This window comes from Botrytis porri (genome assembly GCF_014898465.1).
Source record: "Botrytis porri strain MUCL 3234 chromosome Unknown BPOR_005, whole genome shotgun sequence".
Classification (NCBI taxonomy): Eukaryota; Fungi; Ascomycota; class Leotiomycetes; order Helotiales; family Sclerotiniaceae; genus Botrytis; species Botrytis porri.
This window is the reverse complement of record NW_024066079.1, coordinates 1,582,264-1,608,303: the sequence shown is the minus strand read 5'-3', so window position 1 is coordinate 1,608,303 and position 26,040 is coordinate 1,582,264. Positions and strand designations below refer to the sequence as shown.

Here is a 26,040-nt window from a genome sequence, read left to right as displayed (position 1 = left end):
TCCTTAAAATCTCTCAAGATCAATCATCTTATCATCACATGCCCACATGGACTCGCAAATGAGGACATATGAGGCTGAGTGAATTCTGAGGTGTATGACTGGATTTGCGGCTTATAATATTCGAGTTAGCACTTGATATTACATCTCGAATCAACCTCTTCGGTACGTAGAGTATGAGAATTTTCGTCGAGTTTTGTGAAAAATGGCACCTTATGCTCAGCCCCTTTTTCTCATATCGAAATCCTGCACACAGGATATCTATCTTTTCAGATTCACCTACATGTGAGTGCATTACTATTAGATGCTATAGGTTTCAAATTTACAGAAATGAATAGTAACATTGTGTAATTTCCCAGCTCGGGGCAAATAGCTCCGTGTAGAATTAAAGCTCCATGCCATAATTTTTTTATAATCCTTCCCAACTGTATCTTCTCTCGCCCAACTATCTTTCATCCCCAGAAATCAGTTTCGAAGAGTCAAAGAAATTAAAAAGTTTGCACCATGACTGATAAAGCCCAAGATGAGGCCGAAAAGGCCGCTTTGAATCCATCCTCAGGAGAAGACGCCGCTCTCAAGGAGAAACTCGTTGTGCGAGGAGGCATCTGGCAGACAGGAAAAAACTGCGTTTCATACTTTTCCACCCTCAGCATCTTCACGATCACCACTCTTCTTATGATTCCCGGTCTCGCTCTTGCGTGCTATCATCAAAAAGCTCTTCAACTTCTTACGCTTACCACCGCATCTACTGCTCCTGGTAAAGTTAGTGGAGGTTTGAATACAACAAATGGGAGCAGAGATAATCTCACCTATAAGATATATCTATGGTATTATTGTGTCTCGGGTGTTGCTACTGGAAGTGGTAATTTGGTGAATATAACGGATAGTTGTCATCAATCGAGACAAGGTATGTACCTCCCAATATTTATATTCTTTTCTTGTCATAAAACTGCATGTCTAACACTCGTCTCTTTAACACAGCATTGACCTATCACATTCTCCCTTCCCTCAACTCAACCTTTACACCTCCTCTTCCTGGATACGATGTCTCTGGTCCTATCATGGCGATAAATGTTCTCTTCCAGAACTACGCATATCCAGCCTTTGCCTCCTACGTCGCCGCCATCTTCCTCTTAATCATATTTGCCAGTTTGTTCAATTGGTGGTTCGGTGCTACTGCCACGCCACATAAGAAAACACTTATGCTCGTACTTTCCGTAAGTTACCCATTCCTTTTCTCCTCCAACACAGCTCACTCATCCCAATAAAGCTCCTAACACATCACCCCCTAGATATTCACAGGTTGTTTCGCAACCCTTGCAGCACTTCAAACCTATCTCTGCCACCAAACCATCTACATCATCAACCAAACCATGGAACATTCCAAATCCACTCTCCAAATATCCATCACACCCGGTATTCTCTACCTCCTCATCATCCATCTCTTCTGGATTATCCTTCTCCTCAACGTCCTCATTATCCCCATCACAACATGCATTAAGCGCCGTCGCGCGAAGCGACAACTACAAGCTCTAGATGCAGATGCACAAGAGCTCAAAGAAAGAGAACCTCTAGAGGGCGATACTAAAGTATGTATTAGTCCAGCTGAGCCCGGTGATTCGGAGTCAAGTGATGATGATCACAATATGTCTCCGCGTGGTGTGCCGCAGTATGCTATGCCTCAATATGGTATACCCCAATATGCTGTACCCACATATCCTCATCCCGGTATGCAGAACCAGGGTTATTATGGTCATGGCTATGGTGCGCAAATGCCTATGCTTATGCCTATCTCTGATCCCATGCAGAACAGCGCGTATCAAGCACAGTCTGGAAAACGCAAGAACAAGGGGAAGCGAGAACAAGAAAGGGATGTAGAAAACTAAGTACTTAGAGGATTTGTTGTTTGAAAATTGTATTTTTGTAATACTATGATTCTTTCATTGCGTCACATTTTGGTGGAACTCCTAGATTTGGGATGAATGGAGGAGTTAGTCGAGTCAATCCATGGCATGAATTTTCATGTCTTTTTTCTCAAGTTGAACTTTCGATGGGATGTTTGGATATTTGAGGATGACTCGGAGGAGTCAGATAGAAGTTAAACACAAGTCATACCTTTTCGTGATCATAATTCATTGCATGCGATCCATAGAGTCTAGTTCGAGGAAGACTCATAAACTTTCCACTTCATCCTTTTCTTCTCTGCTCCTTTACCATTTCCACTTTCGCAAGCCAAGTCTTTAACCAAACATAAACATCATACCCCAGATACCCACTCCAAAGTACCAACTCCAAACAATCAACACTCAAATACCATCATGTTGAAATTTCTCCAAATCCCCCAAGAAAAACGCCAAGGTCCTGCCCGTAGATACTACCACGGTCTCTGCACCGTCACCGCCACCTCCATCATCGTCATTATCTTCATTCTCATATCTCTCGTCTATCAATTCCCGGGAAAAAATAACTCCATCCTCGATATCGAAACCCCAAGTATCACTTATAAAATCTATATTTTCCAATACTGCGTTTCTAGCGGCCACGAAAACGATAGCGGGGTTGACAAAAACCCAAATGCGAAAGATGGATTGGGGTGTCATTTAGATCTTAACCGTAAAAGATTTTCTCATTTCCTATCTCTATTCCCAAATTCCACAACTGCATGATATAATCACACACGCCCCGAAAAAAAGAAAAAACTAACCCAACACCACACGTCCCAGCTCTCGGCTACATTGTCGCTACAACCAACATCCAAGCCGAACCCAGTGATCTCACCACCTTCTACGCGTTAATGACCGTCGCATTCACATTCTACTACGTAGGCTGTCACGTGGTCGGTCTCACAATATATCTCTGGTGGCGCTGGTTTAATCGACACTTTGACCCGGGAGAAAAAGTTCCCAAGAAAAGTTTCGAGAAGTTGATGTTGGCGTGTATTGTACGTATTTCCCTCTAATATCTATCTCCGCCTAACCCTCCCCCCCCCTTTTCAAAAAAAAAAGAAAAAGAAATTAACACCTCAAACCCCCCACCAGATCGGCCTAACCATCTTCTGCATCCCCGCCTCCTGCCTAACCCAGGCCTCCTACCTTGGCAGCGGCATCTCCGGCAACGGCGACGGAATCCCCAAATCCTATTCCAAAATCGGGAATCTGTACATGCTCCTCGTTCACTCTCTCTGGCTCTGGTATCTCGCCTCTCTTCTGATCATATTTCTCCTCTTCAGAAAAGAATATCCCAAGCCAGCCAAAGAGAAAAAGGAAAAAGATGAAGAGAAATCGGAAGATACCGAATCGGAAGACACGGAATCGGTTTCCGGTTCGTATTATGGAAGTGATTCGACTTTTGCTTCGGAATCTTCGGGTCCGTCTTTGTGGGGAGGGGAGGTGCCACGAGATGGCGTTAGTCGTGTATAATGTTGAGTAGTCAGACATACGTGTGTACATAGGATATCCTTTTTCTTCTTCAATTTCCTTAGCTCGATGAGTTGAATATAAACATATATTCATGATAATTAACGCATAAATCACATGTGACTCTATATTACTGAAAAGCGAACCACTAACGTGCAAGTCAATAAATATCAAAGATCATATTGACATTGCCACTGATAAAATATTAGCATTATGAACAACCCACTCCCCCTAGGATCTCCAACGTCTCCCAAAAGCAAAAGCACAACAAAACCATCCCATGCCCATTCCAATATCATGTTCTCTTCCCCTTCAAACCCATACGTACATACATATATACATACATATACAATCCTATCAAATATCTCACTCAAGAACTTGACATCCATCAACCCCACACTTGCACTCACATTTCCCCCTCCCCTTCCTTCTCCATAGCACCACCATCTCATAGTACCACCATACCGTCCCGAAACTTGAACACATCACACCCTCTATCCAACCCTCTATTTAATCCTCTATCTAATCTATTAGCATGCCTAAATCTATAATCTCTCATTCCACTTCCCGACCCAAAATAACTATACTTCGAGTGTCTGTCAAAGAAAACAACAACCAACCTCCCACTAACCAAAGGTCTATATCTCATTCCTTACACCCCCCAAATCCATACATAATGAATCATTAGCACTAGCCACCTCAATAGCACTTGACTCCTATCGACACAAAAATTGCGTCGCAAACATAGATAATCTCATCTCAAATCTTACACCTCACCAATCCATGCAACACTCATTGAACACAAAGTCCTATCAATTGCCAATCAAATCAATTTATTGAGTGTACGTGTGCATTTTCATCTACTACTAGGTTTCTCCTTTCTACCCAACAGTCCCACCCCTGCCGCTCTTATCCACCCCTTGACCTTTGACCATCGAGTATACATTACTCTCATACTTGATTCCACTCCAACAACTCTCTCTTTCCTCAAGACGTCTAATCTCTAACCAAATTCACGAGAATGGGTACATTTGAGTCCATTCGATCCAGTCACAAACCCTGACCTTGTTTCTCAAAATTCATTCCAGTCCTGAAATCTTACTGGCATTAAAAAAGATTTCCTATCTTCCTCGACCCCCTCCAACCTCCCTCGAGCTACGGGGTTGTTCATGTGTACTCCCATACGCCTATGAAATCAAATAACAATTTGTGAGCCATTCGACCCCTCAAAATAATTGAAGAAAAGAAAGATTCTCCATGATGTAAGAACCAAAGTCGGAGCTCAAGTGAAAAAATAAGAAGAAAAGGTCTTTAGTCCGAAAGTTCGAGCAGAGTACCATATCCAAACTCCGGGACGTTAGGCAAGAGTGATATGCCACACGAAGGGTAATAGCAATGCAGGGATAGGAGAACAATATGTGGTAACCATGGGTGCTCGATGAATGTTAAATCAAACGCAGGCGTCTAGGTCCTTGATATCTAGAGTGCAATAAGGAAACAATTAACGAACTTGATGTCGATTGGTAATTCAAAGTAGCTGAGGTGTTGGTGTTGGCAATGGCTTATTCTCAACCCTTGGCTTTCGTGGCCCTCCCTTCAAACTCTTAACTCTCGACAAGAACCCTCCACCATTGGATACGGGGGGCCTGGAAGAATCCCCGATGCTATCGCTAGTGACACGCCTTTCGATTCCTGGGGGGTTAGAAGGAGCACGAGAGCGACCAGGTCTTGGTGGCAGTTCTGCGAATTTGACTGTTTCCTCCTTGATAGTATCGTCGCCCTTGCCAAATTCATTGAAAAATGGGTTGGCTTCAGTTGTCCTACTTCCACCGGGTGTGTATCCGTCTGGAGAAGTGGCGTTGTACATGCCTTCTGGGCTAGTCATTCTCCCGAGGGGTCCGTAATCGCGCCGGCTATTGATGCCGCGGATCTTCTGTGCCAATGACTTCTTTCGAGAGAGCCCGCCATCCATACCAAATTGCTCACTCTGGTTCTTTTGAACAGCTGAACGAGAGGCTGGAGCACCTTCAAGGAAAGTAGAAGTTCCCAGGCCCATGGATTCTTCACCATGAACTGGCTCAACACGTGTGGTTGCACTTTCAATGGCAGATTCTGTGCGGCTAGGCATTCCCGGGCGATGAGTATAAGGTTCAAAGTTATCGACTTTATCTCCTCCACGGGAATAATCAAGATGTGCTTCTGCGTCATTATTACCCATAAATGTTGCATGGTCAGGTTTCTTGTTCAGAGGTCCTCCACCACCAAGTGAATTGTTGGCTGAATCCTTAGCGAAGGCTTGCATTGGTGCACGACGACTTCCTGCTTTATTACGGTCTGGCCTGCAAGCATCGAATGGGCCATCATGATGGAATGCTATGCGCCGATTAGTAGTGTTATTATGATAGAGAATGATAATTTTTAACTTACTGCCAATTCCGAAAATGCTGGTGGCATCTAGTTGATCAATAACATCGAGAGGTGCCTTCTTTTTGGTCTTGCCTGCAGCGCGCTTACGATCACGATGTCTCTTTTCTTTCTCTAAGCGTCTACGTTCATCTTCTGGATCAAGTAATCTGGGCTTTCGCTCCAGGATAGATGTGTCGGAGTTACGTCTTGCTCTACGTCTTGGGCTATCGTTGGGGTCGGCAAAAATATCTAATACTTCTTCTTCGCGTGGGCTGCTGCTTATAGATGGCTTTCCAGCTGCTCTTCTCGCACGCATTGCCTCTTCTTGTGACCTCATTGGCCTGTGTCCCGGTGGCCTTCCCGGAGGAATGTTCTCTCCCTGTGGTCGGGTTGTACTTGTGTTTGAGCGTACCATCCCTGGTTTGTTATTTCTGTTTGGAACAGGTCTATCTCCGATCATCAGTTCGTCCTGCATTATTGATGTTAGCGATACTTTCTTATGTAGCCATATTGTAGGTTGAGGTCCTCCTGAAGTGTGTTTGTGGGTCCTTCAGGCTCTACGTCTAGGCGAAGAGATTATGAGAAGGGTATTCATGGTTTGAGATGAACGTACAAATAAACCCGCTGCATTTCCTGTTAAAGCTGGCCCTGCTGAAGTCGGGCTCGTTCGAGAATATGCCATAGTGTCTGGTGATGTTTGATTCGTAGTTGAAGAATCGAGAAATGGATTTCGTGATAAAGGTCTCGGAGGAGGTTCTCGGGGGGAACGTTGGGTAGAAGAAGGCATAGCTGGAGACACGGCTCGATTCCTAAAGGGGTTGTTGGATGATAGATTGGCTGAAAGTCCAGGCGATCGATTGCCTGTTTAGAAAATAAGATTCAGATATCAGTCTATGGATTCATGCTTGTCGATGATGGGGAATAATAGGAAGAGTGAAACGCTGAACATCCAACTTGATACAGGCCAGCCGTGATAAGTGGGGATGACAGTTTTGTCGTCGCAGACTTGCGGCGCATAGATTACAAGAATGACATGAACTTACCATCAAAATCTGGTTGGATAGAGCTTAACGACATTGTGGCCGTGATTATGATGACGACACAGATCTCCGAATTAATTGCTGTAATAAGTTGTGATGAGTTGATTAAAGGAATCAGGGGAATGTGATCCGGTTTATTTTCCAATTTGACGTCGTTGTATTGGTGTAGAAAGCAAATACAGTTTTTGTTATTCGTCGTTCCTCTTTTCGAAGTATGTTTGAAAGTTTGATAGGTTTCTTTCTAGTTCACGGAAAAGAAGAAGTGTGTGGGTGATGGATGACGATGACTGGTTGTTGGTAAGGTATTAGGAGGTCGACTGATTTGAAAGAATGAATCCGTTTTCTTGGAGATTGGGATGGTACGGGATGGGTTTTGACGATTCTTGTTGGTTCCTCTAGCTCTCCCGCTTCTAGAGCAACTTGTACACGAGTTACTGTACTATATCGTACTGGAATTGAATCAAGAGGAAACCACCTGGGTGAGCAAGGTAAGAGAGAACAGACCGATCGATTTTGGTCCGTGTCAGGATAAACGGTGAATTCCTTAGCGACCGAGGCTTAAGCAAGCACTCACTACCTATGTGATGTGTAAATTTGTGTTTGAGACGTGTAGAATCGATTGGATACCAATATCAATACATATGTCAATATTGATCTGATATTCCTTCCCCCCTTAAGCTTAAGAAAGGCGTCGTGTCGTCCTCGTTTCCTTTCCTGTGGTCCTTTCGCTTTAAGTCTCAGGATTAATTGCTCGCAATCAAACAAATTAAAATCCTTTGGGGAACCTCAAAGATGGTAAGGAAGGGATGGGAGGGGAAGGGAAAGAAATGTGGATAGCGATGGATAGGATGTGAGATGCGAAAATGCTTGATGAACAATCGTAATCTTATATCCCCGTTCGTCTCCCTTGATACCCTCTGCTAAAATTGAATTTAGAGCCGAATTTGATTCGAGGAGTGTGTATCAAGTGTGGATTCGATTTCGACTGCTTGACGATCTTCAAATTTAGTAATTATGGTTCTCTCCCAAATTCCTTGTCAAATCTGCAAAGTACAAGTAGGGAACCGAGGGTTGAAATTGTTCAGGAGTCGATAATAATGTGGATTTGTAAGTTGTGGGGGTTTGAATGGAAAAGCAAATGAAGGGCGAAATGAAGTTTGAAGTTCCAGATGTTTGATTGATTAACGGCAGGATGAATGAGTGAGAATGAGGTTGTAACTTGTATGGATGTGTGGATGTATAAATTTGACCGATTCCTCTTTCGTTGGAATGAAGGAGATGAAGAGGTTGAGAGGTTGAGAGATGGAGGGATAGAGGGATAGAGGGATAGAGGACGAGAAGGAGAGGACGAGAAGGAGGAGGGGAGCAGCGGACGTTTGATGCGGAATCCAGGTGTGGAAAAAGCGGGGAGTAGCTGTTCGTCCTTTTCTTCCTATCTCTTCTCTTTTCAATAACAATGATTACAGGATGTAGATATGATAATCTGATTGTGGGTGTGATGTGACGTGGTTGCGTATATTGTAATCGTCCCTTTGAAGGTAATCTATTCCCTTTTTAAATGATTTCGATCACCAGAATCTACCCAGGTAGGTATGTATTTCAAATTATCCAAACGGGTAGAAGCATAGGTAGGTAGGCAGGCAGGCAAAGTTCTCTTTGGTACGATGACGATGTCTTTTGCTATGACAATGCAACTCTCTTTTTTGGTGGTATAAAAACGATAGTTGGGCGAAGAACGATTGATATTATTATGTAGTATTTCCCACTGTTGATGTGTATTGTGCAATGTAGTTGTAAATGAGGTTGTTGAGAGGAGCTGTGTAGAAACTGTACCGAGTATGTTGTAGTGAAAGAAAAGGTTTTGAATGTTGATAAAGTCTCTATAGGTAGGTGATAGGTAGGTAGGAGTATACCTATGATATGTCAGAGAGGTAAAGAAGAAGCTTTCTTCCTTTTTTGGGTGAATTGTGAATGGATCAAAACATCAGATGAGCAGCTGATGAAGGTATCTCTTGACCTTTTGAATCACACTTCCTTCTATATTTGGTAATTGTCTAGTATCTAGTATGTAGTAACTATCTAATATCTGATGGATATTACAAAGTATTGAATGAATAATGGATACCTACCTAGTAATACCTCCCCCTCACCCTCCCTACACTACCTTGAATCTCATATATCTTCAATCTTCTTTCCTTGTTACCTTTCGCTCATTCCCGATTCCCTATGTATGTTGTACTTTTCTTTTTGCATCAATATCCAATGCCAATGTAAGATTTTCTAGAAGGGGTTTGGATTCGGACAAGGAAGCTACATTAAAAGTTCGGGGAAACCTTGCTAATATTTGGATACCATCGTCCGATCGAAATATGAAATCTCTCCAAAATAATGCAAAGCCTCAACTCCTCCTAGAAGCAGGTACGACTCTGTACAAATCCGAATGCAACCTCCAAAGGAGCTGCCGATGTAAGATACATGGTACACACGAGAAATCTATTACTCTACTAACTACTCCTGAGCTATTATAGCTACCTTTCTCTAGATCCCACTGATGAATCCCAATATCGATTTTGTTAGAGGAAGGATTGATTAAGTCTTTTTGGCTGAATAGCTCGAAAATAGTCCCGCCTGTCGCCTGCTGTCGAAGAGACATAAGAGTAATGGTAGTAGTATTTGGCAAAAGCCACCGACTTCTGAGCCACCCCCAACCGAGAGTTTGTGGAGGAACACTTACCTGGACGAGTTTAGTTTGGCGTCATTTAACTTGACCGTCTCCAAAGTAACCGGCTCATGGTATCCAGTAGCCAAGTCAAGATCGTACCTAACTCAGACACTACTACGTACTGCTATCAGACCTTATCCCGATTGTTCGAAAGAGCTTCCTCAAGATGGGGAAGGGGGGAAGAGGGTTTGACAATTGGTGTATCTCAAGACTTTGTGCAAGATCGCGTAAGTTAGAAGAGTAGTGTTCATAGTGTATCTATCATCAATCGATGCTAAGAATTGGACATATTTGAAGATTCTAGATTCTTTTGGGTTGAAGATTCAATACAGAATAAACTGATCGATTCCTTTCAAGTTTCCACTCATCAATATTTCTATTGCCGAGATTTGTTTGCACTGGCTAGACTGAACAGAGAACACATAAATTTGACAGCAATGCCCAATGCCGAGAACTGGAGATTTTGGACATCCAAGTGGATCTACTAGCCAGCATCGCCAGGGAGGAGAGATCTCAAGAGGGGTTGGGAATAGGGGACCTATGATAGCTTCAGGTACAAGAGTCAAAGTCTCCACTCTAGTTAGTTGGTAGTTTGATGTTCCTGATGTTCCTGATGTTCCTCATTTTAAGCTTCAAAGCACCAACAAAATTTCATGGAAAAAAGGTCCAATCTTACAAGACCGACGAGACAGATAGAGTATGAAGTATGACAGCTTCATATTTATGCAACGAGAATCCATTAAAGAATCTAGACAAGTCTTCGAAAACTCAGATTCATGCAAAAGATCTCCTCAGGCATCTCATAATTCAAAAGATTCGGGCCCCCTGGTGGTTGATTTGAATTATTAGATAGGTACTGACTGACTAATCGGTTAATGTAAGGCCAAATTCGGCCTAGCTGAGCTAGCCTTATCAAGCTTGCATCAATGCTTTATCAGTCTGATCTACAGCCTTGTATATCACAATCAAACAAAATCATTTCCTTCCATCCATCATACCATCATCCCCCACGCATCGAATCGTAAGCTTAAACTCAATCTCCTATATCCATTTCTCTACCAATTCAAACTTTAACGACGTCATCACACCTTCGTCTTCCGTTCCGCCTGTTCCACCGCCAAAGGTTCCGCGAAACATCCGCATATTTCGCGATTTCCCTGGGCACCATCAAATACTGTCCCTTGCTTGAGAGGTACATCTTGCGCAACTCAGCATACGCAACGCGAAAACAAAATGACGACGATCAATTCCCCTCCGGATGATATTAAGATGGAGGATGGGACCAGGGTAACCCTTTCGGTATCTGGGGAGAATGAGGAACCAAAATTTGGAGGGTTTACAAGGTTTGAAATCGAACTTGAGGTATGTTGGGGAATCTAAATGTTTCCTTGAGTTTAGGACAACGGAATTGTGGGACAAAGGGATATAATGGAATTAGGAGAGCTGCACGTATTATCTACTGCAAGTTCGCATATGAGGGCTTGAACAGAATATCCATTCCATTTGAATTCGAATGTTCTCTCTACAATTCCCAATTCTTTTTCCCCCCTTCCAACCTCCATCCACTCAATTCCCACCTGCTAACTCACTTTAGTTCATAAACGCCATCTCGTCGCCCTACTACCTAATGCACTTAGCCTCCCTCTCCTCTGGCACTCTCCTCAGCTCCCCGCCATTCATCGCCTACCTCAAATATTTACAATACTTCACCAAACCCCCATATCTCAAATTCCTCTCCTATCCTGGACCTAGTCTGAAACATCTAGAACTATTACAAAATGAGAATTTCAGAAGGGATTGCTTGAGTATAGATATTATAAGTATGCTCGCTAGTGAGGATATGGCAGCAGTAGAGAGGTGGCAGAAAGAATGATGCAGTGGAAGGAACGGAGAAATCAACAAGTCATCAATTTCCCATGGGTAGACCTATTAGATTTGATTCCGAGAGCAAATGATTTCAAACGGCTTTGCTTTCGCTCGCCTTGTATCAGGGGATCCTCTTATAGAATAGATGCAGAGCTACTTGCGCTCATCCGCATCCTGAAGGCCATCACGATACCGTACTCGAGGAAGGGTCTACCAGTAGTGATTTGAAGTGTTGGGACATCAGGCTTACCCGAAGTCATGGACGACGGGGGAAATGTGTTTTGCGATATACCAGGAGTTCTAGATTTGGGATACGAACTATTTGAATACCTCGAAGTGATTACATTAGAGAATGAGTATGACTGAGAAGTAAAGGCTTCTTTTTTAATGCTTCTTAATTAAAAACAATCCGACGCCTTTTATGATATATAATCTACACCCATATGCAGACGACCTATCTCACGAGGTATATTAACCATTACGCCGTATTGCAAAATCCCAGCCCAGATGTCCTACGCCATGTACGCTCAAAACTTTGTTCTTAAGTTTCCTAGCATAACCTGCGTGACAATTCCCTTCGCGAACACACATCTAATATGCTTTTCATGTCGACGTCCCCCAACTTCGTAGCAACGATAATTCTACCAACTGCCCCATTGATCTAATTCTCTCTCCATTGGTTCGCACATGTCATACACTACACCCAAATTGTTAGCCTCGTTTCTCTTTCATCATAATCATTCACGACCCTCTTCCTTTTTCTCCTCGTCCTACTACAATCCCTGCTTTCAAAACCCCAAACAGCCCAAGTAAAAAATAGGGCAAAGAAAAACTCACCCTGTAAAATCCCGTCATCGGTTCATCCGCACTGCGAATCTGCACAAATCTCGCCGCGGCCACCATACCATTACACTCACTATTCGCGCACTGTTTGGGATACGTATCGGCATTTGCCCAGGCATCTTTGCCTCCAAATACATCTTCTTTTTCTTCACGCACAAAAGTTTTGCGGTCGAAGATAGAGCGGGTCAGAATGTATTGGTAGGGACAGGTGAGACATTCGAGACGGTTTGCGCCGGTGAGATCTTGCGTCGAGGTGGGCGTGGGGGTTGAGGAATGAGGTGTTACGGAGACGGTGAGGATGTTGCTGCAGGAGGGACAGACTGGTGGGAGGGAGAAGTTAGTTAGGGAGAGGGAAGATGGAGGGGCAGGGAGAGAGGGACGAACAGAGAAGCATTTTGATGGTTTGGGATTGATATCGGATTTTCGAAGTGTTAGGTAGGTAATTCTTTCTTCCTTTTCTTCCCAATTTATTTCTGCGAATCTTTCAATTACTAGCTCCCGCGAAAGTCCCGAATTGTATTGTTGTTTTAATTCAACGTCGTGCGCAATTTCACAATTCAAATAATCTCAAGCTCTTTCTTTATCAATTCATCAACCTCATCATAGGAACTTTTTTTCCCGCTCACTCGCTTACATAATTCTAACCCACCATTACACAGCGCATCTCATCACACCCCCCAATCACAATCCTCCCAGCAAAACTCGTCCTCGGACCCAAACCTAAAAACTCCACCGATAGGTGCTACCCTCACGGCTGAGCCAGATGGGATGGGTCAGGCTCGATGAACAGGGATGCTAGACTCTGGGCTGAAAAATGTTGGCCGGTTGTTACAGAGTCGGTGCGTTTCGTTTGGAGGAGTGGATGGATTGATTGATGGGTGTTTGGAGAAGCGCTGGACTCTCGACTTTCCATACCAGTACTTACTCATTTACGCACGATACAGACGTGCATATACACGGAGCATTGGGAAGATTAGATCAGATCAGATACCTTTTTTCTCTCTCGTCTTATTATTATTTTTATCTTTTTTGAAAGGGAGACGTATCGATCTCTCGTCTGATTAGTTGAGAAGGAAGGATTTGCATATACGATTTCACGAGATACGGAAGTTGAGGAAGAGAGTTTGGTCGACGATTGTTTGAGTTAGGTTTAGGAAGTGTTGTACGCTGCTTTGTTGGTGATTTGTCTTGAGTCATCTGAGGTCTTCGGATTGTAAGGTTTGGAATTGTTGGACTTTGGACGAAAGGAGAAGAGAAGGGAAAGATTAGATAAGATGACGGATCCAAGGGATGTTGACTACGAAGAGGAGGAAACGCCCATTCATGAGCAACTCATATCTGCTATAAAGTACAATTCGGTTGGAACCTTCAACGCAGTCTTAGAACGCTTCGATAGCCCTGAAGTTGCTGTTGAATACCTGAATACACACGCCTTGGCATACAGATACCAGGATCGGGATGTGAAAGTGGAAGCTGGGAATGTTGCTGCTCATGTTGCTGCGTCTCTTGGACAAGGTAAGATACTTCTTACCTCTATCTTCAGATCTTAAATTCTACACTCCAAGATTGAAAGGAGAATACAATGATATTAACATAAGACTTTCCACGTAGATAAAATAATCGATGAGCTTCTCGGTCAAGATGGATTCGAATGTGATCCCCGCAACAGCATTGGTGATACACCTCTTCACTGCGCCGTTAGATGGATCAACAAAGAAGGCCGAGTCAATAAAGTGGGAAGAAGCGTTTGGGACGATGGTCTTGAGATGATCAAGATGATGCTCCGCGACGGTAGCGACCCGCGAATTCGCAACAAAGATGGCCACAGAGCCGAAGATTTAGTCAACCCTGAAAACACCCAACTAAAAAAACTTTTTGCAGACTTCGAATATGAGCCACCTTCGGATGAAGAGGAAGAGGAAGAGCCTGCTCCTAAGAAGAACGGATATGATTATGCGGATTTGGTTGATGGTGATGCCGGGGGTGATGATGATGTTGGAAGTGTATACAGTGGGAGTGATAGTGAAGAGGAACAAGAGTGGCAGAGACGCCGAGCTGAGAAGTTTGCGAAATAAGTCTAGCCTTGAATTCCTCAATTATCTTCTCTTTGTTCTCTTGTATTTTGGGTTTGGAACTGGACGATTGCTATACTAGGATTGTAGATACATATGATAATATGGATATGCAAACTGTACATGATGGAATTCCAGCAATGGAAGATGATCATTGAAATTAGCTTGGATTTTCGATGAGTGGACTAGTCCTAGAAGCATAGCATTTTGGTGCTTTATTGTATACACTCAGTTATCTATATAGATAGAAATGAAGAAGACCCTTGTTAGATTAGCCCTGTCGTCCCGTCTTTGTTTATTTTTACTCGCTTCACGTCGCTTGGCTTTGTTTTATGAATTACCGGCCAAGTGGTACGGCACCCAGAATGAAAGAATACATCAAATGCGACCTCAACCGAACTATATCATAAAGTCAAGCAAATGGTTTTATAAAAGTTAATCATTGATTACAACTGAAGTATATAGTTACAAGCCCTTATACCAAATCTTAAATCAACACCAAATGTTCCCTTTTCCATCCCTTTAGATCTGCCCAATTATATGCATCATGAAACTTTGTTACATTTGCATGCTTCGAGTATAACCTAACATAACCAACACGACGATAAGTGGTTATGTTAATCGCAGCTCTAGTCTCCGGCTCATTCTTCTCGTCTTGTGCTTCATGTTTGATTCTATCCTTGTCTCCAGCTTGAGATTCAACATCCAAGTTTTCATCACCATCTACTTCATTTGTAGCTCCATCTCCAGCTTGTGATTCGACTTGCATTTTCTCGCCGTCATCTCCATTACCACCCTTCGACATAACATCCTGATTTGTCGCATACTCTTTCAGAATCAAACCATGTGCCTGCCGTGTCTGCGTCGCCACAAACATAATCTTATACCTCGTATTATTAGCTTTGTGTATGTTTTGCTTATCCATATTCGAACTTGCGCGAGGCAAGCTCATCTTCTCATCCTGTGGACTAAACAAAAACATTGCCGAACTCCCTACCCTACACACAAATAATGCATTCGTTCGTCGTCCTTTCCCAGTAACTCGTGTATCCCAGTGTATATATCCGCAACACATACTCTTCCTATGCGTCACCACTCGATCCATCCCCCTTGCTACCATCAAACTACCTTGCATTTCCAACAATGCGTCCTTGATCTCGCCATAAGGATTCTGCCCCGCAAGCTCCACACGGTGGGACAAGAGTTCAGGATCAATAGACGTGGATTGGAAAGGATTGCTTGCGAAAGTTGATGGATGGAACACAATTTTCCCATTCGTCGTAGCCCACGACCAAGTAGGTGCCCTCTCAACAGAAGGAACCGCATCATCTCCATAATACCATACCAATCCTTCCCGAAAATGACTAGTCCAAATCCCTGCTATATATTTCGAATTCGGAAACCCATTGCTTTGCAAAATATCTCGAACCAGCGTAACGATACCCGAAAAGGCGGGGAATTTATCCCGCAAAAATGAGAGGTGTCGCGAACAATAGTCTACGACCATCTGTTTGTGATATTCTACGATAATGTTGGCGCTCGTACGCTTTTGTATCGCTAAGGGTGTTTGATCTCTATCGACGAAAACGTAGGGACTTTTTATCGTGTCAGGTTTCTTGAGCCCTTGCGGTTCATGTATCTGATCTCTAATCCTCTCATAACGAAATGCGCGTTGGTAAAAAGGAGCTCGTGAGCGCAGACCATCGGCTGATGCGTGGTCATGGAGACACTGCCAGTAAATTTGCATGCGTCCATAATACAAGGTCCTTGCGGCCAAAATCTCCTCTTGGAAAGTCCACCCTCTGTCTGCGAGTGGCCCGTCCTGTAGCAGATGATCGAGCTGTTCGCGATGATTGTCTCGGAGCACGAGATCGATGTGGTCTTCTGGTGGGCTATCTTTGGACAGTTTTAAACTGATGCTGAGACCTGTGAGATCGTAGTCTGGAAATATTTTCAAGATGCCATCTGTAGAATTCGATGAGGCGGCAGCTGCAATGGTTAAAGTCGCATCGCGGTATACATCTCCCATGTGTTTAGATTCTACTTCCCAGTCCTCGCTTGAGTCTTGCATAATGCACAAACAATCGATCCATAGGAATTGAAAGCGCAGTCCTCGAGTGATGAGAATCGCATCTCGAAAATTCGGCGGCAAGCCCATCAGAGCAATCTTTATACCAAAAGTTTTCGCAGTCGTTTTGTTGAGCTTGGAGAGATCACTGATCTTACCACCCCAACAATGGCTCAGTGCGATATATTTGCCCTTCATACCATGCGTCGATAGAAGATGTGGTTCCTTGACGTCGGAGCCGACATCAATCACCCTCGTGGGTAACGGTCTATCTTCTATCACCGGACATTCGTAATGCGTTGAACTGCAGGTATTTATCCAATCTCGAGCAATCCCGAAATTCGTTTCCGATGCCAAATTAGGATCAAGAGCAAAATGCCCAATTTTTATCCCTTCAACTGATTTCACCTGCCCTATAACAAGTAACATATTCATACATCAGTGATCTTTCTTGATGACCAAAAAGCTAAGTTAATACCTTACCTCTCCGCTTCTGCAACGACAACATCAAAACCACCTTTTCACTCCTCCCCCTCAAATAAAACACCAGCTTATCATACGCACTGTCCTTCTCCACCTCCTCATCAGCACCTCCCCTCTTCACCTCCGTCTGAATCTCCACATCCAATCCCCTCCCCTCACCCTCCATCTCCAACATCTCAGCCTTATACGTCTTCAAGATCCCTCCATCCAACACAAAAACCCCTTCTAACGCTCTCTCCACAACCTTACAAAGCTCGCAGCCGGCGTCGGCAGCAGATACAATTTCATTGTATCTAGAATAGTGGTTGAAGCGAAGAGGAACATAGGATTCTGCCTGTTGACGTTGTTGGAGGGCTTCCCAGTTGGCTTTCGCTAGGAGAATAAGATCGGTCACATTAATGCTATCGCAGAGAGCACACAGCATACCTTTCTCTCTCTCTCGCACCAAATCCGGTAATCAGCTCCGAAAACTTAAGCACAATCACAATCACAACCACAATAACTATAACTAAATCCCTCAAACCAAACCAAACCAAACCAAAAAAATTATCATAAAACATTCTTCAAAGTAGATTCAAGGAACAAGTATCATAATATTTCTTCACCTTCCATCCTCCTCCCTCCTCCTTCTCGGTCCGTACCGTACCGTGGCAAAAAACCCACACACACACATATATACACACATACGCATATACCCATGTATACATGCATATATCCATGACACGGGCGTCCATCTGCATAACGCATCAAGATCAATACCATGCGAGAATGTAAACGGCGCAGCAGCATAGCGTAGTATAGAGTAGTAAACTGGCAGAGTAGAGTAGTATTGCATGCATGTATACATATAATATACATATATAAATATAAAACGCAACCCCTCCACGCCGTTGATCCTTCTCTTCCTATCCCCCTGTTCAGGAATCGAATTGGGGAATTGGGTGAGTATTCCTAGACTTTGTACTCAGGTATCGTACTCATCTTCTAATTCGATATATTAACATTATTTAGATTACCATTACCATTTCCTACGCTTTGCCATACCATACCATAACATCCCCTACCAAACCCATCGTTTCCACTCGAACAAACCACAAACCCAGACCCAAAAATATACAAACCACAATCTCTCCCTTGAAAACCCTCCTTGTTATGACTACCTACTTACTTTCCCCCTCCCTACCTCATCCACCAATCCCCTTCCCGCCCCCCCTCCCCCCTCCACCCCAGCGCTTAACTCAAAACCCAATCCCCACCAGCCAACCAAACCTCTCTCTCTCTCCCACACACACTCTCACACTACCCCCCAAACCCAAACCCAAACCCACACTCACACCTACAAGTGGGGTCCTTTGCAGCATCTCAAACCCAAACACTACCAACCCTCAACCAATCAAATCCTCAACCCCTCTAACCGCGGAAACGCGGGCCCCTACCGATAACCGCTTTTCCGTTTCCCTTGTACATACTCCGTACATAACCACATCGAATCGTTATGTATGGGTTAGATGATTGGATGATTGAACAAATAGGTATCTCATGTTACATTCATTTATTCATTCCTTGTTATTACAACTTCTACTCTTTGAAGGTGGTCAGATTCGAAGGATGAACATATTAGGATTGTGAAGGTATGGTACCATGTAATGTATTGCTAGGTAGGTATCTGATAAGTAAAGGTATCATAAGAAAAACTTAGGTACGTCATTCATCTCATCTCATCTTTCTCATCTCATCCTCTCATATCATCCCATCTCTCCACCAGACGAAAGCAAATAAATAAAAAGCTAATACACAACAATAAGGGTATCTCAACGCTATAAAACATGCATTCCCCGTCTCCCATCCATCTCCCCTCTCCATACCATTCCCCATCTTCACTCTACCATCCTCATCTCTATCCTCCCATCCTCCCATCCAATCCAATCTATCCCAATCTATTCACTCATCTTCCACTATCAAATCATCAACACAACCAAATTCCCCAAACCAGCACTCCCACCAACGCCCCCCAGCTTCCCAATTTCGCTTTTTCCGACAATCCCTCTCCTGCCGTACTCTTAACCACCATTTCATTAATATACGTTTCATTCATCGCAGTCTCAATAATATCCTTTGTAACCTTTCCAGCACTGGCGATTTTCCTCATCTGATCCCCTAATACCTTCAAAATATTCGTACTCCTTCCTATTGGGCAAAACACAACTTCCCATCCACCTCCGGTCGGAATAACAAATGTGGATGTTTGATCATCGAACGGATAACCATATGCATCTGGACAGATAGTATTTGCCGCATTTGCAAAATCATTGCGAGGACATAGTTGAGGTTGATCATAAGCACCTGTACAGCAATCCGCCGGCTTGTTGTCTTTAGCACAGGCGGAAAGACAGGGATCGAATGTCGGACGTTGGATGGTGTCGTCTGGGTAAGGGTAGACGCCATCACCTGGTTTGTCGGGTGGTGTCTTTTGAAGATCCCATGGACACCAACTCATAACTGCATCGTTGGTGACTTTGCTCTCTAACGGGATAGGGTATGTAGAATTTGAGGAGTTGCCATTTGTGCCTGTGGCAGCTGGGGGCGCGAGATAACCGGCTGAGCCAATACAAGCGGCATTTACAAGGTTTGGAGGAATAGCCTGGAGTGCGGCATTTTCACCGGGGATATACACAACTCCCATAGGTATATTGTAGCCGTCCACTAGAGAAATATCATAGAAAGTCTGAGAACCTCCATTTCCTGCCAAATCAAACTCGGCTAGAGTAACAGGTGTTTCTCCCTATAACCGTAAGCAACTATTCGCATGTAATGATATTGAACAAACTTACAGTAATAGAACAATCCAATAGACCACCACAATCACCAGTAACACAAGCAGAACCAGAACCATCATTTCCAGCAGCATTACTAGCTCCATCACCTCCAACGGCAAAACTACAATTGGTGCGTCCCCAAACTCTTCCTTGCCAGTCAGCACTGACTGTCAAGGACTTACTCTCTCCAGACTGAAGAGCAAATCCTCCAACTCCAGCACCAGTTCCTGCTTGAGTACCAATTCCAGGCCATATCGTTTCAGGACACATGTTGCTTATTACTAGTGGAATTGCTCCATCTCTCTTCTTAGGAGGACCTTTTCGAACAGGTCTATTAGGGTCCCAATTTGGTCTCCAAGCAGCTCTGTTGCGATAGTATGTATGAGCATCTGCAATAGGAAGTATAGCAAGACATATACTAGCAACCAGGAGTTCTCTGGATATTGATGAGGATTTTCGCGATCGGTCCGATTTGGTAGAACCCATTATGTCCTGTGCTTTTTCGCACTTCATGATGAACTCGTCCTCAGAATATGTGATCGTTCAATTCGTAAAGTCGTAACTCGCGTTCACATTCGTAGATTTTGTATCTCAACACAAGTTCGTAAAGAAGAAAGCAAAGTATCAAAAAAAAAAAAAAAAAAAAAACAAGCCAAAGGAAGGTAAAGGTATAATAGAATTAAGGATCCCTGATCGCCACGGATTATTCCTTGATATCGTGGATAAGATGAAGCAAGATTTCTTCGACTTGATTGAATTGGCCTGGTTGGTCTCGTCTGATATGGTTATTCTCCTTCGATCTGATGTGAATGGATATGGTTGGTTAAGAAACTTCCCAAACAAATCGTTTCAATACCAATCACTCAACCACTCCTAAACCAAGACCAGACTTCCCAGATCCAATTTTCCAAGTCAAAAATTCAAAGTTGCAATTATGGAGAAAAGCCGACGACCAGTCAAGGTAGACAGACCCCGGACGAAAGCTCTCAGGTAAACAAGCAGTAACCCTTCAATAATACTCAGAAGAGCCGTTTGATCAATCGATCATCTAAATTCCTCTTCAGCCCTCCAAATCTACCCCTCCACCAAATCCCCAAGTCTATATCCTAGGTATCGTATACCCAAGTACCCTATCCTATCACACCTTCCAAACCCCGAAAATGATGTATCCGCGTATCTTGGCCGAACCCTCGTTTATAAAAAGTCGAAAGGGTGGGATAAGTATCAATTGCAGTACCAATTGCAGTACCAATTGCAAGACCGCTCTAAATATAAATTCCTCCCCCTCAAACGAAACGAAACGACCAGGATCCAATACTTGATTTCGACCCCTCTTATCCTTATTCCTATCCCTCCGTACGACCCCTCCACTCCGCAGTCCAACCCTCAATTCCTGGACGCTTTATGGTCGAAGTTTAATTCTTGACAGCGGGAGCTTGTAAGGGTTTGGAAGGGAAGTCTGTGAGCCAGCCAGCACGTACACTGCTAGGTAGGTATGGAATGATATATTAACCGCCTGCGAAAGTTTTGACCCCAAAAAACACTTCAAGCAAAAGAATGTAGGTAGGTAAGCGCCCCAGTGGAGGCTATCCAATGATAAATATACAAATAGGTGTAAAAGAGCGTGATTAAAGAACAGATGTGTAAGAATGTGTATTCAAAAGAGTGTAAAGAATCGTAAAGAATTAAAGAATAACGAATCTCTGGTAAGTATGTACACAGTGAAAAAGGGTTCATTTCAATGTGTCTAGGTAGGTATTGTTGACACTTTGACATCGACTTAGCGTGGTAAACGTCAGATACGATGGCATTAGTGCCTTCCATTTTAGAAGGTCTCATTGGATGGTTTTTAGAGAACGGTAATTGTAAATAGTGATTACTAGGAAGGGAAGGAAACTATTCACGGGTCCTACCGATACCGAGACACAAGCGTTACAAGGGAGGGACGACTAGTCATAGGGCTTAGGGATACTACACAGAGTATGAGGATATATAGTTCCACTGCAATAGATTTGATTCGATAGAGACCTAAATACCGAAATCATTATATAGACATCACTCACCCAATCACATTTGCAATTCTATATCCAAATTTTCCAAGAGTCGTGTACATTTCACCAACTACAGACCAAATTGAGCAAATAGGTATCATATCAACTCTCTAAACTATGGATCCATTCGTCCCTATCATTAAGACGCAAAAAATCATCCATTCTTTAGAAAAAATAACCCCATCTGATCCAAACGACTTATTTTTCATCCATCCATCATGCAAATCACACCACCAGTTTTAGATCTGATCACTCCTCATCAATCGACCCAGGCAGGCACTTCTTCTTTGCTCAATAATCTCCCCAGTTCGTCATGAAAATCATTGCAGAAACGCTTTCTGCTATCAAATCTTAAATTGCTTCCTTACACTCCAGCGCCGTGCATCGCAAATTGTGATACTACTGTAAGTAACCTGATATCGAACAACGCAAAGTAGTAGAAAAATGAAATTCGTCGAATCCAATCCTTATTATTTTTTTATGGTTGATGGGAGAGGAAAGATTATCTGAATCTAGAAGTGCAACGACCCATGACTTCTCCTTGGCAAACAAGTTCTGCATTGAATTCGGATCCATCGAGGGTGAGGTAGATATCAAAGTACACTCGGTAGAATGTGCCTTGTGGGGTATCCATTCTCTCGAAATCCTTTTCAAGATTCTTGCGAGAGAGATCCGAGGTAAGAGTAACAACTTCCTTGACACCTGTTGATGTGTTAGTAGATACTAGAATAAAGCTTGTTGAGAAGAAACTTACGTGGATCCTTTGTATATTCTGGGCAAACATCATCATCACAAGCATACAAGATATCCTCATACATCAGAGTTGCTCCCGGTGCAACCTGTCTGAAGAATGATACCTTGACTGGTTCACCAATCTTGACTCTTTGTCCCTTTTGTACAAAAATTTGACGAGTAAACTTGCATCGATCCTTACCATCCAAGGATGGAACACGGTAAGCTTCTGGATGATGTCCCTCTTTGAAAGGTTGCAAAGTTGCCATGAGGTAATGACGACGAGCTACACGAGAAGTAATCACTCTTTCGGTGATACCAGCAGTAACGGCACCCTTAACAATAGCAGCTACTGAATCCATAGGACGAACTACCTTAGCTTGGAACTGAGGTGGTACATGAAGTTTGATCTGTTGGAAAAGATACTCAGATGCACCAAAACCACCAACAACCAAGACATTCTGGAGTGTTCGGTTTTGTGCTTGAATAGCAATGATTTGGTTGCGAACCAATTCCAGAATTCGGTTGACGACTGGCTCAAAACATTGTAGAATTTCTTCGTTGGTGAAAGTCATATATCCCTCTTCAATTCCTGCCTCGGGGAACTCTGCTTCAATTCCCACATCCACTGCCCATTTCTGATTGTTATTTCTGAAATCTGCCTTGATTCTGTTCTCAAAATCCATAATACACTTTGCATACACTCTTCCGGCTGTCTTCGAACCTTCAGGTAACTTCATCTTTCGGATCTTGGTTCGTAAGATATTACTAAAGTTTCGATTCAGTGCAGTAGACCCGCAAGAATCACCAGATCCTGCCGTACACTCGGAAACCGTGAATGGTGACTCTTCCTCGACCTCATATGCAATCAAATCGACAGTTCCACCACCACAATCAACAATGAGTACAGCGTCGTGAATCTTGAGATTTAAGAGACCAGCCTTTGAGCAAAACAAAGCAGCAGCTTCGGGTTCTGTAATCAGTGTCAATCGATTGTCATTCTCATCCCTCAAGAATCCAGCCTGAATGGCGGCAGCTCGGGTTGCAGCTTTTCCAGCATCATTCCAGATAGCAGGGACTGTAAGATAATATCGAATATTCCTTTCTTCGCGGTTGAATACCTCTCCCAAAGTCTTTTGTAATTGATTTCTCATTGCTTGTCGAAGTTTAAAGAGGTAATCTGCTGCGACGTCGATCTCGGACTTTCCTGGTGGAAGGGGAGGAAGGTTGATGGGATCGATATATGTGTTTCCGGATAGCATCAATTGAAGCTTGAACCATTCAACCTTTTGAACACCTGGCTTTGGGTAACCAGTTGGTGCCAAAGCATCTGCAATATCAGGACCCCATCCAACGACTTTCTGGTATTGATCATAGTAAAGAACGGTGGGAATCTAAAGATGTTAGCACATCTATGAACCTGCAACAGCAAATGTCCATATATCACCTTTTGCTTTGTGTAAGATCCCGCTCCAGGCCATTCGGTGATAATGTCTTCTTTTGCCTCGGTGTTGGTCGCAAAAGCGAAGGCTACACCTGAGAAAGTCGTGCCCTAGAAGTCGTGAATTAGTTATGCGAAATTCGAGAGAGATCATGATGTGTGCTTACAAAATCTATTCCGACGATAAGCTGTGCCTTACTCTTACCAGCGCCTTCGACCTCTACCGCATTGTTCCTTGCACCATATTGAGGGCCGGCAGCTTGCATCGGTGCTCCTCCAGCACCATACTGAGGAGGATGATTGTATTGAGGTGGCCCAGCTGGAGGAGGAGGTCCTCCCATACCTCCTTGTTGAGGAGGATAGCCGCCGGTAGCAGCTGTATTAATCGGTGGTGGTCCGCCCATCATCTGTGTAGGAGGGGTTCGTGGAGTACCTTGAGCCATGGGAGACGCCGTGCGTCCAACAGGAGTATATTGATTAGAGTAGCTGGGCGGTCTTACGCCAGCACCTCCCTGATGATTCATAGGTAGGCTGGCCGTGGAAGAGGAAGCAGTTTGTGTAGTAGGGGCAGGCTGTCCGGATAATTGCGCGAGTTGTGGTGACGAGGAAGTGGAAGTGGGGTTCTGCGGGATAGAGGTTGAGATATTGTTTGCACTTGATTTACGTTTGGAACCGAACCCAAGGCTTTTGAAGCGGGCGTTCATAGAACTCATAAGGTCTACGAAGGGTGGTATTATAAAGAAAACCTCTTGAAAGAAGTAAAAGTCGTAGAAAGCGAAGGACGGAGCAGGAATGAAATGGTATCGTAATCGTATCTCATATGCGATGGATATCCAGTCGCCGGTGTCAGCCAACCTATTGACTTTGTCGCTAGGTCCCTAGCGACTTGGGGCTGAGTCGATCGAAATTCTTTTTGACCTGGTCGGAAGGATTTCTCGTCCAAAGTGTACGGATAACATGAAATCTGCAGGAACGGGATATTAGATAAGTAAGTCCTCCTGAGCCAAATAGTAATATTGTAGGTAGGTATGAATGATTATTGAGGACTAGTGGATGAGCGACTGGAGTTTATGTGTAACGTGGTTTATCATCATGCGGCCCATATCATCATGCGGCCCACTTTCACCTCAATTTGTATTTTTAAATCCATATTACTCAACAACAATTGATTCAATTGATTAAAACTATTAAGAATCTAATAATCTAAGATCTATTATATCGTTTTGACAAGTTCTTGAATTATGACCTGGTTTTCCACACTTACTACAGCATCTATTAGAAGATACTTCCCCATTAGGATTCCTCCCTTTTTGATGCTCGTCGCGTTGAATCTGAACATCAACCTTTTGCTGAGATAATATATCAAGAGCCTCTTGTCCAGTAAATACTCCTCCTTAACGCAATTGGGTTTTTTTCGCACGTCGACGCTTGCTTAATGCCTCATTTGCTACCCGAAGTATACAGATCTCTGCACTTAAAAGTGTATTCTCATAAACTAATCTCTCTGTGCCTTTAGCTAGAGCTAGTACAGTCTCAAATATAAGTGTAGAAGAGCTTGATTGATGACGATTGATTCGAGATTTAACTAATGTTGATTGAGAAAGAGCTTCCATAGGATTGTGAGGAGTTTGAGAGATTCAGAGGTCTAAATTGACAAAAGGAGGAGGACTAGGTGTATGTATTCGAATATCTAATTTTGAGAGTACTATTTCAGGATCAAAGGGGACTAATCCTGTTCCTCGGAATCCAGATTTCATATTCTGATTCGTGATCGATCGTTGATATGCAGCTTTGAAAGCTATAAAGAATTCAACCTTTGAGATATGATTGATATGTGCCCTTATAAACCCCTCAATTTGAGTACCATATTCTTGTTTTAACCTATTAAAACATCCGACATCAAGTGGTTGAGTTAAATGACTTGAATGCGGTGGTAGGCATACGCATATAATATCATTCTCCTTGCAATATGATTGAAAAGGTATGGATTCGTGGCTTTCGTGTTCGTCTAGCACCAACATTCGGTATTTGCCTACTCTGCAATCCTTTGTATGTTTATCGAAGTGTTTTAACCATTCCAATCCTGT

The 26,040-nt window shown here is 43.4% G+C and overlaps 9 protein-coding genes across 9 annotated transcripts; 4 read left to right on the top strand and 5 right to left on the bottom strand.

Annotated features, from left to right (window-relative positions):
* Window positions 1-501: 501 nt before the first annotated feature.
* EAF01_004166 (uncharacterized protein) lies at window positions 502-1,883 on the top strand (the record flags this gene model as incomplete). The annotated part of the gene is made up of 3 exons (XM_038912420.1): window positions 502-904; window positions 979-1,214; window positions 1,290-1,883. The coding sequence occupies 3 exons, from the start codon at window positions 502-504 to the stop codon at window positions 1,881-1,883; spliced, it is 1,233 nt and encodes a 410-aa protein (XP_038772104.1).
* A 432-nt stretch (window positions 1,884-2,315) lies between these two features.
* On the top strand, window positions 2,316-3,429 carry EAF01_004165 (uncharacterized protein; the record flags this gene model as incomplete). The annotated part of the gene is made up of 3 exons (XM_038912419.1): window positions 2,316-2,610; window positions 2,721-2,938; window positions 3,036-3,429. The coding sequence occupies 3 exons, from the start codon at window positions 2,316-2,318 to the stop codon at window positions 3,414-3,416; spliced, it is 894 nt and encodes a 297-aa protein (XP_038772103.1). The 3' UTR covers window positions 3,417-3,429.
* A 1,512-nt stretch (window positions 3,430-4,941) lies between these two features.
* Window positions 4,942-6,896, bottom strand: EAF01_004164 (uncharacterized protein; the record flags this gene model as incomplete). The annotated part of the gene is made up of 4 exons (XM_038912418.1): window positions 4,942-5,786; window positions 5,841-6,288; window positions 6,433-6,680; window positions 6,863-6,896. 4 exons carry the CDS (start codon window positions 6,894-6,896, stop codon window positions 4,942-4,944), a joined length of 1,575 nt encoding a protein of 524 aa, XP_038772102.1.
* Window positions 6,897-10,814: 3,918 nt separating this feature from the next.
* On the top strand, window positions 10,815-11,454 carry EAF01_004163 (uncharacterized protein; the record flags this gene model as incomplete). Its single annotated transcript, XM_038912417.1, has 2 exons — window positions 10,815-10,943; window positions 11,176-11,454. 2 exons carry the CDS (start codon window positions 10,815-10,817, stop codon window positions 11,452-11,454), a joined length of 408 nt encoding a protein of 135 aa, XP_038772101.1.
* Window positions 11,455-12,108: 654 nt separating this feature from the next.
* Window positions 12,109-12,684, bottom strand: EAF01_004162 (uncharacterized protein; the record flags this gene model as incomplete). The annotated part of the gene is made up of 3 exons (XM_038912416.1): window positions 12,109-12,144; window positions 12,285-12,610; window positions 12,675-12,684. 3 exons carry the CDS (start codon window positions 12,682-12,684, stop codon window positions 12,109-12,111), a joined length of 372 nt encoding a protein of 123 aa, XP_038772100.1.
* An 880-nt stretch (window positions 12,685-13,564) lies between these two features.
* On the top strand, window positions 13,565-14,365 carry EAF01_004161 (uncharacterized protein; the record flags this gene model as incomplete). Its single annotated transcript, XM_038912415.1, has 2 exons — window positions 13,565-13,805; window positions 13,902-14,365. 2 exons carry the CDS (start codon window positions 13,565-13,567, stop codon window positions 14,363-14,365), a joined length of 705 nt encoding a protein of 234 aa, XP_038772099.1.
* A 421-nt stretch (window positions 14,366-14,786) lies between these two features.
* EAF01_004160 (uncharacterized protein) lies at window positions 14,787-17,489 on the bottom strand. Its single transcript, XM_038912414.1, has 2 exons — window positions 16,914-17,489; window positions 14,787-16,843 (listed from the first exon to the last, which is right to left on the bottom strand). The coding sequence occupies exons 1-2, from the start codon at window positions 17,335-17,337 to the stop codon at window positions 14,850-14,852; spliced, it is 2,418 nt and encodes an 805-aa protein (XP_038772098.1). The 5' UTR covers window positions 17,338-17,489; the 3' UTR covers window positions 14,787-14,849.
* Window positions 17,490-18,591: 1,102 nt separating this feature from the next.
* Window positions 18,592-21,451, bottom strand: EAF01_004159 (uncharacterized protein). The gene is made up of 2 exons (XM_038912413.1): window positions 19,745-21,451; window positions 18,592-19,695 (listed from the first exon to the last, which is right to left on the bottom strand). The coding sequence occupies exons 1-2, from the start codon at window positions 20,240-20,242 to the stop codon at window positions 18,880-18,882; spliced, it is 1,314 nt and encodes a 437-aa protein (XP_038772097.1). The 5' UTR covers window positions 20,243-21,451; the 3' UTR covers window positions 18,592-18,879.
* A 352-nt stretch (window positions 21,452-21,803) lies between these two features.
* EAF01_004158 (uncharacterized protein) lies at window positions 21,804-24,969 on the bottom strand. Its single transcript, XM_038912412.1, has 4 exons — window positions 24,121-24,969; window positions 23,960-24,064; window positions 22,535-23,906; window positions 21,804-22,482 (listed from the first exon to the last, which is right to left on the bottom strand). Exons 1-4 carry the CDS (start codon window positions 24,664-24,666, stop codon window positions 22,283-22,285), a joined length of 2,223 nt encoding a protein of 740 aa, XP_038772096.1. The 5' UTR covers window positions 24,667-24,969; the 3' UTR covers window positions 21,804-22,282.
* Between the last annotated feature and the right edge of the window lie 1,071 nt (window positions 24,970-26,040).